Raw genomic sequence first — 12195 nt, 5'->3', positions numbered from 1 at the left:
AAATATTGTATTTTGATAAATAAATAAAAACCTATTTAAGAATTCGTTTAACAGTTATTTTAAAAAACATTTTTTTATCTAAAAATTATTTTTTTAATTAAACATTAAAATAAAAGTCAAAAGTGAAAACGAAACTATGCCTTGTGCATTGGAAAATAAAATCATAATTTAAATTGATAAGATTATTTGGTACCTCTATTTTATTTTGAAATAAAAATAATAAAAAAAATGTAGAAATTATATCTTAAAATACCGATTCATATGAAGTTAAAATTATACTAAAAAAAAACATCCAACTCTAATTACTATTTTATTAAAATTGCATAAAATTAAGATGGGTTGTTCATATTTTATTGAGAAATTGATTGTAGGAAAAATACAAAAAGAGAAGATGATTAAAAATAGGGATTGGACAGTGGACAGACTGGAGATGTTTGGAAAAATAAAGTTGGAAACAGATGAGAGGAGTAAATAAATGAAACCCATCCTATCAAATAATAATTCCAATTTCATTTCATGCTTAACTGATGTTCACAGTGGGTGTTTGAGTCATTTTTACCTTAGGAAAATCTTGTGACCATGCTGCTTGTTGTGAGGGAAAATATTTTTCTATCAGAACTTTCCCGAGAAAAAAACAATTGAGATGGGGCCATTTCCTATTGTTATTATTATTTTAGCTCTCAGTCTGGTCACCTTGATGTTCGCCGACACTCATTTTTATAACAAAGTGATATACAGTATTTGGAAAGTGACCTACCACCAAGCGTTTGTAGTCCAACGGTTAGGATAATTGCCTTCCAAGCAATAGACCCGGGTTCGACTCCCGGCAAACGCAGCTGCAAATGTTTTACTTTTTCAAAACAGAAATCTGCTTTTGGAAAACAGTTTCTCAGAATATTCATCCGGTTTTCTTTCTATTCTTGAACAAAGATCTGGTTTTAAGAACCAATTGCTTATAAAAATGCTCATTTCTAAATATAAAAAAAAAACTGTTTTAAAAAATGATTCTCAAATAGACCTAGTAAAAAATGACCTGAATTCTGAATTAGGGTTTGAGCAGTTGGGGTGATTGGTAACAAATACTGTGTATTGAAAAGCCTGAATTTGAGCAGTTATAGATTGATAACAAATGCTGTGTGCATTGTAAAGAATACAGAGATGAATCAGTCTAAACAGTTCACCTTCCCTAACAGACAGGAGAAAAACAACAATCAATCTGGACCATTCTGCAGTTTGATGTTTGGTGCAATTCAGGTATGGGAGACAACAAAGCGTGGAAGATTTGAGTAGTTGTCAATGGTGAACCCTCCAGTTTGATTCCATGGCTGAAGGTTACATGCAGAAATCATGAACTAATTGGTAGGTTGCATTTCATGCGGGGTTGAACCATGACTCTGCTTGGTTCTGCTGAAAGAGATGATGGGGTTTCGGTTTTTTTATAGTTTGCCAAGTGGGGATTCTTGTGCATGATCATCTACCAACCAGAGTCCATAGTCCTGGAAGCGCTTTATCTTCTTCTCAAAACCCGTGATATAATTGTTATGGATGATAACATTCATTCCCTTGGTTTCCTGCACCCATGTTTTGTTCTTGAAGTATAATCCTCCTGTGGGGAATGCTGCCTGGGGCAGCAGGTAGAGATCCACCTGTAAAATCATCGAATGCCAAATTTCAGTATTAAATGAATGGAAATAAACAACCAATATTACTTTTTAGTTTTCAGTTAATTTTTTACAATACAGCATAACTTTGATCCGAATATCTAACTGTGGAGCATTTTTTGTGAATGCCTCGTAGAACATGTTCTCTCTATGATAACCAACCTAACTAGATTATTCGGTATTTCTCAAATATTGAGGCATTCCTGAGAAACCTCTATTTTGCCCGGTTCTCCAAACATTCAGGTAAAACCCTATTGCTACGTTTGATTAGCATGATAAAATAGGATTGGGTATACATATCGTAGGATATCAGGGGGGGAAAAAAAACTAACCATAGTAGTTTATCTAATCAACCAGGCCCTGTTCAACAGAGTGCATCTATATAGTATTTTTAAGGATAACAAGGAATGGAACCTTCTAATGTTTTGAGGTGCATGGCTTGGGGGCTGAGGTTAAGTCTCATGATTGCTCATTATTTAAGTAAAGTAGTAATTTAGTTAAAAGTAAGTATAATTTTAGCGACATATATAGTCTACATGCAACTTTGCCATCACTGAAACATTGAAGAGACAGGATGAGAGTATTGCAATGAATGGTGGACATGGATTCTTTAAAGAAGAAAGAAATTGCAAAGGAATACCAAATTTAACATCTACTATGGAAATACCATATGTAAAAAGTTAAAAAGAGTTTTTGAACAAAAATAATTAATAAATATGACTTAAGATGCAGTTTTGAAAGGACTAACAACTGAAAAAACAAACTATTTTGTTAGGTACTTGCTCTCTGGCTATAACCTATTTCTGATTAATGCAGGAGGCACATGCCATATACGAGTCAGGCTAACGCATGAGAGGAACACATTTGAAGCATGACCCTTGGTGTTGAAGCCCAAGGCATTTCCTCTGATGCTCCAACAAGAGGAAGGTGAACTGTGAAATTAAGGTCTCAGACGCCTTTCAGCACATCTTTTATGGTAATATAGCCTTACATGCCTTCTCAACCGTTTTATTTCCATAATAAAAAGAACATGCCTAAGTTTCCTGGTACATAACTGCATACTGAGTTATAGAAGATACTGGAAAGGCAATAGCAAGAAGGCAAGCATAACAAACCTCTCCTGCAGTCCTGTTTAATGCCCAGTTAAAAGCAGGCTGATCATTTGACTTCTTTGCTCTGGACCATGGCTGAGCTTGAAGTTCCTCAATCCACTTCTTCATGACCAGCTTTGCTCCATTGGTGGGGCGCATGAAAATCATGCAGCTGCAAATGTAAGTGCGCCCTTTTTTCCCTGGAGGTGGTAAATCATGAGAGTGGTTCAGAGGTTTCACCTGGTCACCCAAAGAGAAAATATATATATAGCTTAATGTGACCACCAAAACGGTAGAAGTGTATGATGGGTAGAAATACAACTTCAAGGCAAGCAATACATTCAAGAAGTGCCATAGGAGATAAAATCTAACTCAATTTTATACTTGTGAGCTAATAAAATCCAAGAGAACAGTTTAATTAGAGTACATGTGGCAACTGAAAAATGTATTATGATATATACACAGGCATCTCCCCCAATGATGCTGACTCAACTCAAATCCATCATATGGTGATTCTATGAACCCTTCAATTATAAATGGTCCTTGCCTTATTGGCAATTGAGGTTAACTTTGAATATCAATGGGGTTGTCACTCAGTACATGGAACTGGAAGGCGCCAAGCAGACCTAAAGAGCAACAGTTCAGGAATTCAAGGCAGTTGACTTGTATCACATTGAATTCAATTCGTATTCTAAGAAATTGAAGTGTGTGGCCTCGGTGTCCAAAACACCAGGCCTTTGAACGATTGTACAGGCATAAAATTCCTCTAATATCAAAAGGAAAAACGGATGGTTCCAGCATGTTTTAACTCATTTTTCTAGAGATGATATCGGATATAATTTTTGGACAGTGTGTTTGCAGAATATCTATTGTACTATCAACTCCATTACTCATACATGACATGAATAATTTACAGTTCACACCGGAACACACTGAAAGCTAAAAGCAAAGTTGGTATACATACTGCAGCCATGTCATCAGTGAAGTAGACATCATGATTCCCTTGCAAATAGGGAAATGGATCTGCCATCCACACCATATCAACATCATTGTACATAACATTATATCCAAGCTCCAAAATATTCAGTAGATGGCGAGGCCTTCGGGAAGTAAAATTGAAGAACCCCTGTACAATGAAATCAATCAAAAACATTTCAAAGAATCGAATACAAAAACTCTATAAAATATTCATCACTATTGACAAAGAAGAAATAGGAAATGCAAAGTAGAATATTCCAACTCTTCCACTGTTAAACTTCAAGCACAAAACAATTTACCAAGCAAATATACCCTAAAAGCGTGGAGAACATCTGATTGCTTTCAATTTTCACTAGAACCAAACTCAAAACAATGTGTGAAATGAAAAACCGCCCATTAATGAAAGGGCAAGACGTTCAGGTTGCTACAAGTACCCATTACCAACAAAATAGCAAAGCATAACCCAGGAATCACATATGGATGAATGCTCGAAATCCTCACTAGTGCACAAATGAAATCGACCCTCCTACATTTTTGGCTATGTTTTCTGGTTCAAATTTCCAATGCCCCCACAGAATTGAATCCCACAAGTAAAATCATTTCATTAGTTACTAACTTCACTCCCAAGATCCTAGATGCACTGAAATAGCATATTGCAACACCTAGTCTTAGCCCATGAACAAGAATGCCATAAACAACAAACCCTTGAGCTATATATCACAAGAAAAATCAAAAGCAAATGACAATGTTTTATACCATAGAACCAAACTTATGGGCAGTTTGAGCGTCAGGGGCTGGCGGAACCAGAACAGCATGGCCAGGCCATTTCTGATTGACGGTATAAAGGGTGGCATAGTCCTCTGCAATCACAAGAACCTTGTCCTGATGCTTTTGCCTTGCAATACTAATCAACCAATTGTTCAAAAACGGCAAATAAGGCTGACTCACTGCACACACAATCACAGTCCCGTTCTTGGCCACGAACTCCGCCGCTTGAGCTAGCGTGTAGTCTCTCCATTTCGAAACCGAAGCTCGGGATAAAAGCCCATCCGGCATTCTCATCTTCATGGTCGGCAGCAAAACCCCGACAACCACCATCAGCGTTAGAAGAATCAACAGCCCCGTTCGGCCGAAAATCGAGATGGGTCGTCGCCAATCGGGCTGATTTCGAGGGGAAATCGGGTTAGGGTTAGAAGAAGGTGGTGGTGATGGTGGGGTTGCTGTTGTTGTCTTTGGTGTATTGATGTTGACATTTGGGCAATGGAAATTGCTGAAACAAGGACGAAGATGAAGCGACAACAGCTACAGTAAGTGTAAATTGAGTGTAAGATGTGAGGATTTGAGTGGGATTTCTAGGGTTTCTAGGTTACAGTTGGATCTGTCATCATGAAGATGGTGATCTGTCTGCATGAAATTTGTGGGGTTTGAGTCAGCAGATCCGACGGTGGAGAAAGAGATCAGGACGTGTCGGTGTTCACCGTTGAGTCGGATCTACGGCAGATTTCAATTGCACGTAGGCATACAAACAGACAACGAAACGGCACCGTTTCATGATTTAGGGAAAATTTTGGTGAAAAACCACCCCTCACCTTTAGCCAACGGAGAAAGTAATCAAGGAAGGAGAAACCTATGAAATTTGGGTTATGGAAGTATTGTGAAAAAGAAAAAACAAATATTAAAAAGATAATTTTCATGTTTGATTTTTTTATTAAAATTAAAAATAAAAAATTAAATGTAAATAAAATTAATTAAAAATTCATATCATTTAATCTTTGCATAAAAGTTAATGAGATTAAAAAATTACATAAAAATAATTTATTGATTTTAATTTTTTTTTAATCTTTTTTTCTTCTATTTTTTTTTCCTATTCTCTTTTCATCAAATTTTTCAAAAAAAATAAACACACCCTTATTACCTTTTGAGTATATTACTACCATAATTTCATGTCTGTAAGAAAATGGAGGGGAGCAAATAGCTTTAAATTCTATGACTCATACTATAAAATTTTCATCAAACATATTAAAAAAATAAAAATAAAAAATAAAAACATGCCTTTTTCTTATTCATGGCTATTTACCTTTGAAGGAACTTGAAAAGAAACGGAAGAAGGAACTTGTGACCTCCCAAAACATCATCCAAACTCTACATACATAACATGTTTTCCTATGTGTTTTCTGAAAATAGTTTTTCAAAAGCAGTTCAGGAAGCATATAGGTTTGAGAGGTTTTCTAAATTTTCTCTTTTCCCTTTCTGTTTCCAGAAGCATAAAACTGGTCTAATGTTACAGTATATCCTTCATTGGAGATACAAAAAGGTACATAAAACTAAATTCAAAAGAACTGCCAAGACTCAAACCCTGTTAAAATTTTCTTCAGCAATAACATTTCTGCTCTTTTTGGCACTTTTCTTTGGGAGATCTGGGCAGATAGAGAAATTATTTTATTACATGAAATGAAAAATTGGACCTCATATACACACAAAGTTCAAGCATCAAGCCCTGTTGGTAGATAAACCATTTTTAGAGTAATACCACATAGTTAAATGTACATGATCAGTCATAAGATAGAATTTGGCTACAACTTGTGTAATCTGCACAAGAACAGTTTATGCAGTCATTAATCACAGCAATTCATTCATAGGTATACAAATCTGATTGCCTTCATTACCAGACTGTTAAGCATTTATTTGCTTCTTATTTGGCAGCCATGAAAGGAGGGGAGAGTAGACAAATCAATTTCGATCATCAACTGTTGGGGACAGGTTAGGGTGAATACCCTCAGAATATGAGGGTAAACTGTGACTTGCTTCAGTTATGGTTATGAGGCTGTGCTGGTCTATATCCTCGGTGTTTTCTGTTTGGCAAAGAAAGCTGATAGCACACTTTTACTCCGAGCAGCTGGATGGGCAAGGGCCATTGGACGTCGGTTTCGGTTGTCAAATGACCTGAATGGCATCATTGGTTTGGTGCCTTCTGATGAATCCTGCAAAAGCACACTTCTTTGTAAGTTTGATAGTTCCGTTCATTAATCTAGTCAGGGATAAAGCATTTGAGGACAAACAATAGTTCAATATCCAACAAGCAATATCTATAAAAACTGTAAAATAAAGTTCACAACCCAATAATAGCTACTGTTTGATGATAGTCCACAAGTATCTTGTACAATGGATCAGAAACCATTAAATATTGCCACATAAAATATCAATAGTATCCAAAAACTTATATGTATGTTCCTTGAGCTTTTGATATAGCCAAGGCAGGACACCAATTTACAGCTAAGTCGGTGACTCCTTCACTATCTCCTCAGACCTAGGCTGATCCAACAGCCTAAATTGAAGTAAACAAACTTCAGCATCCCTGAATCTTTTAACTCACACATGATCAATAAAGGCTTAGCTAACTAATGAATTTTACACCATTCCCTCATTGGTCACTTGACAAAGCAAGCTCAGCACCTATCTATCTCATATCAAACCTTCTCAAGACACCAACTCCACTGGGAATTCAGGCAAACTGCTCTACCCTCAGATCTCCGATCACAGTACATCACATTTAAATAACCAGCCACAAATCAATATTGATTTAATCCACAGGAGTAATACATCCCATATCCCTTCAAGATTTTCTAAAAGCACTACCTAGAGAACTCCTATCCACAAATGTAAAAGAAAATAATAATAATAATAATAATAATAATAATAATGTAATCTTATAGTCATGGGGCAATCAATAAACCAATCCAGTCTTGAGAGAACATCCAAAACTTGGCTATAACAAAAAACAAATATAGCAACCTTATGCATGGGAATACTTGTGCACAGACTCCACTCTTTACTATTGTATCAATCACCAAATCAGCATTCCATTCATAAACTATAGTCTCTGCTAGAAAAAATGGCAACCAAGACATTATAGTCCATTTCAAGGTTTCTCCACCCAAGTAGAAACCGTACCAAATAAGCATTTAAAAAATGGTTGTACAACATCTCAGACACTGGACCTCAAATGACCCAAGTTTCCTTTGTAGTACAACAATTAGTTTGTCTTTTGTTTCATAAACAGACACAATATTGATTATTGTACCAAAAAACCCTACCATGAGATTTTTTGTCTGATGCACTGTAACTCTCAACAGTATGACTGTGAAGTTCATTAGGTTAAAACAGTATTTGCACCTTTAACATCAAGTGCATCAAACTCTAGCAATCCACAAGCATCTAAAAACTCTAGTGAAGGGTACAATAATAATCTTATATATATAGTATCATGTTCTAATCTTTAAATTCCAGTTACATTTTATATTTTAAGGAAATCGCATGGGACAAAATTTGCTTTGGTTATTGTTTTCTCACTGGATTTTAACTCCTGAAGAATTATCAGCAAACCCTGTCATAATACTAAAAATAATTAAACCTAAAATTGAGAAGTTATGAAGAAAATTTCAATTTGGGATGATTGATTGGACCCATCACAATAAGAGGGTGGAAGTTTAGAGCAGTTACTTTAAAAGCTACCATAACTGTCGCTTTTATCAAAACCAGGACAACTTGGTCCAGATCATTTTCCCGGTAAAACTCAAATCATTCCTCTTCCACAAGCTGAAAGATCTATACAGATCACCAAATTCAACTTCTTGAATGTTGGTTCTTCGTATAGATGGCTATCTAAACACCTACAACCTATCAAAATAGACAGCTTTCCTCCAAACCACCAAATTTCAATCAAAGATATTCAAAATCACAATCTTTTTTCCTAAACTTTTAAATAAGGCACTGCAAGTACCGTATATGGTTAACATAAAACCTCATTTTGACAACAAGGTACCCCAGCACTACCCTCTGATATTAGAGGAAAATGAAGCAGTGCAAGGAGGTACAAAACAACCATAACCTATACTTTCCAGTACTGCTCATGTACAACCTGCAACTCTCTTGCAGCAAATAATTGGTTTGGTGGCACCTTATTATACTTCCTACACTTGCTATCCATCACCTGAAATTGCCCTCACATTCACTCTCAAACGAATTAATTCTCTCGATATATCTATTCACCCTTGACCTGATTATGTACAAAACAAGATTCACACCTATATTCATGCCTATATGTAGAAACAGACATTTATTTCTAGAACCCAGTAACAACTGGGAATGCTGTTAGTTTAGCACCTTTCGCTCAGCAGATGTGTCCACAATTGAAACCCTCAATCATCAACACATTTCATAGAAGATTTATCAAAGAAGGAAAGAAGAGGGTTGGTGAAAATCTGGCCAGAGATAGCCATTTTGTACACTATATGATGCCGATACATCTTCATGATTTATAACGCTTCCATGGAAAAATAAAGAACAATGAGTTTGCAGAAAAAAAAAAAAACTCAAGCAAAAAAATACGCCACGTATATATTCATCTAATTCTTGTAGAATATCAAGCATGCACTTAGAAGAATGTTGGGCATGTCGATTTTCTTGTTGATTTTGACATTACCCTCCACACGACACCAAGTGATTGTGTAACTGCACTAGAAGCAGGACCACTTGAAGGACCTCCACCAGCAGGACCTCCACTTGTCCGAATACTCTCTTCAGAATCTGCATGCATAAAAACTTGTAAGACAAGATGTTATCATTTCTCTGTAAAAAAGAAAAGAAAATGCACCAGCCATCTCAGCACAATTGCAAGTGAAACTAAAAAATAGTGTAAGGGATAGCTTCAACCATACATACCCAATAAATGGAAGACTCTGGAAGTTTTGCCAGAAGTTTCTGGCTCATTAGTGCTGCACAAATAGGCAAATTTTAGAAAATGTCAAGCTTTCGGAAAAAGTTAGCAGCAATAATATACAAACAGAAACGTCTGTGAAACTTATATTAAGAGTTAACAAACTAACCTCAAAAAAGCATTTGCACTCCCTTTCAAGGTAGATTAGTTTCTGAGGCTAAATGCCAGGAAAGAGTTTTGATGTGGCATTACCTGAATGGAATGTCTTGGATAAGTAAAAGCATATGGAAAATGTTAAAACCAACATAATAGTGACAAAATTGATGTGCCCACACTCAAAAGAACCAATTACCTGTAGGATAAATACGAGGTCTTGCTTGACTATGATTCTGGCTAGCATCTCTCTGTACTTGTGGACTAAAATGCACCTTTTTGTTGACAGAATCTAACATGGAGTATATCAGGGAAAGAGAAGCAGGAAAAGAAAAGCAAATGAAACAAAAAATCATAAGTTATGTCATACTGATTAACACTTAAAAAGAAGCTAATAGTAATTAATCTTACTAGGTAAAATATAGTGCTTATGATGTCTTGGGATGAAAGCCAACAGCTGCTGCTGCTGATACCTTCTTTATCCATGTATGTTTGGCATGTAAGAAGTTTCTAACATAGACAAACCAATTTAGTATCTATTCATACATTTTTAAGCAACAATATACTCAAACTAGCAAGTGCAAAGAATCTTACCTGATTTACACATGAAACTTTTTAGCTCCATGGTTGACACATCCAAGGTTTGTTGATCAAGGAGGTCAGTTAATTTATAAGGCAACAGTGCCAAGGTGGTCAACAGCATTGACAAGGGCTCGTACGGCATAATCTTTCAGGTTGTCAAGTACCCTAATGCATAATTGCAAATTATTTTTCCAGTAACAACCCACAAAAAAAAAAAAAAAAAAAAAAAAAAGAGAGAGAGAAAGAGAGAGAAAGAAAAAGAATGCCTAAGATCCAACAAAACTTATTGTATGTGAATACAATTGGGTAAATACATGATTCTGAGCCATAAAGAGGAATGATACTAAGATCTACTTCTTTCTTTAAGTGTTTAAGTTCCACTATCCATAAATAGTATCCACGAGATCAATGAAATCAAACAATTCATCAATTCTCCAAATTGAGGTCAGCACCTTGTTAAAAGCTTTGCCTAGAGAAATTTCCAATTGGGGATTGTGCAAGTATAGAGAAATTTCCAATTGGGGATTGTGCAGGTATAGAGAAAAACTTTTGAAAAACAATAATAGGGATGCTACAGTTTTTGAAAAAAAAAAAAAGCTTTTGAAAAACTAATAATGCAGCAGATTTGATTCTGCAATTTGTAGGTAGTGCAAGTGGTCTCACATCTGTTTCTGCTCACTATGAAGATAAGACTTTCACAATATTCTGCAGCAGAATAAAGTTGAGGCCTCAAGTTCTTCAGCTCCTGAAACAGACAACACAAGGATTTAAAATGGATCTCAAACAGCAATTTGTATGTCCCATACTGAATACACACTGTGGTATGGAGAAACTACTTGGAAGAAAATACCTTGAAAAAATAGTTAACAGGCACAAACACAAATATCTGTTAAGATGAGTACATCTAGCAACACAAATTACAGCAAACAACTTTCTGATCAAAGGGTTTATGCTCAGCCAGTATATATGTTCATTAAGCGTTTATACTCAGAAGTACGGAGAAAACTGCAAAACGAACAAAACCAACCAAGTTCATTAAGGACTTATTTTGAACTCATTCAACCTCCGCCCATTTCCTACGGAAAATTCGGAAAAAATTACAAGTATGATGCAATCAGGAATCCATTACAAAACCCGTGAACATGCAAATTACTTCAAACCCAATCAACCCTGTTTGCAGAATCACCTTGTGAATAGAGACAATGCCTAACATCTGAACAGCAGAGGGACACAATCAACAGATAAAACCCGTTTATCAATGAATTATCGCTCAAGAACCACATACAGAAGCAAGAAAATTAAACACTTTTCATCAACAAACGAAATAAAACAGAACAAAATGCATTCATAGGCAAATCCATGAAGGAAATTATCAACCCACACACATGCAACGCTACAAAACAATCCAAATCCAACTCCAAAATCGACCGAACACCAAAACAAATCAAATGACAAAAACCCAAATCACCAGATCTGAAACCCACGCATACAAATACGAGAAATAACGGAACCTGAAGGGCTTGACGAAGCTCTTGCTGCGCTCCATGGACACCTCATCGAAGGTCATTGCAGGATGCTCAGACCGCGATTCCTGCAATTCCATCACTATAAAGGCAGAGAAAGCTCAAAACTTAATTGCATTAATATAATGAGGAATCAATAATAAATGAATAATTCTGATGGGGGTTAGGTTTCGGTGGGAGAGATAAGCAGGAATCTAGAGAGAGAGTGAAGTAGAAGCAATCCCGGGAAAGTGGGTGTTTGGAAAGAGAGAAAATATTTATTGATAGCGGTAAGGAGTTGTTGGTTGACACATCACTGACTTCACAGAGACAGTGGTTTGAAATTAAAGTTAAATTTCGTCCTGTCATTTTCTAAAATAGGGAAAAAAATTATTTTCTTCTTTAATTGGAAAATCAAAATGATTTTAAAACTAAATTATTTAATTTTTTTTAATTTTCCTAGAAAGCATTTTCCATAATATTTATTTTTTACACTAAAATTACATCTCACA

General features: G+C 35.8%; 1 protein-coding gene, 1 non-coding gene and 1 pseudogene across 2 annotated transcripts; 1 reads left to right on the top strand and 2 right to left on the bottom strand.

Moving 5' to 3' along the window:
* The first annotated feature begins 763 nt into the window (after positions 1 to 763).
* TRNAG-UCC lies at positions 764 to 835 on the top strand. The gene has a single exon. It is a non-coding gene; the product is annotated as a tRNA-Gly (tRNA).
* A 231-nt stretch (positions 836 to 1066) lies between these two features.
* Positions 1067 to 6411, bottom strand: LOC117932596 (UDP-D-xylose:L-fucose alpha-1,3-D-xylosyltransferase MGP4-like). The gene is made up of 6 exons (XM_034853871.1): positions 6397 to 6411; positions 6278 to 6319; positions 4487 to 5032; positions 3717 to 3878; positions 2777 to 2992; positions 1067 to 1646 (listed from the first exon to the last, which is right to left on the bottom strand). Exons 1-6 carry the CDS (start codon positions 6409 to 6411, stop codon positions 1437 to 1439), a joined length of 1191 nt encoding a protein of 396 aa, XP_034709762.1. The 3' UTR covers positions 1067 to 1436.
* Positions 6147 to 12003, bottom strand: LOC117931645 (annotated as a pseudogene).
* Between the last annotated feature and the right edge of the window lie 192 nt (positions 12004 to 12195).

Source organism: Vitis riparia, chromosome 15 (assembly GCF_004353265.1).
Source record: "Vitis riparia cultivar Riparia Gloire de Montpellier isolate 1030 chromosome 15, EGFV_Vit.rip_1.0, whole genome shotgun sequence".
NCBI classification, from domain to species: domain Eukaryota; kingdom Viridiplantae; phylum Streptophyta; class Magnoliopsida; order Vitales; family Vitaceae; genus Vitis; species Vitis riparia.
This window is presented reverse-complemented; position numbering and strand designations above follow the sequence as displayed.

What these genes read in the sequence shown, in the direction of transcription:
- LOC117932596 (XM_034853871.1), bottom strand. An exon ending in TCTATCTTATGACTGATCAT is followed by an intron (nt 5,033 to 6,277) that starts GTACATTTAACT and finishes CACTTACTGTAG; the next exon opens with CTGTTGTCGCTTCATCTTCG. An exon ending in CCCATAAGTTTGGTTCTATG is followed by an intron (nt 3,879 to 4,486) that starts GTATAAAACATT and finishes TTCATTGTACAG; the next exon opens with GGGTTCTTCAATTTTACTTC.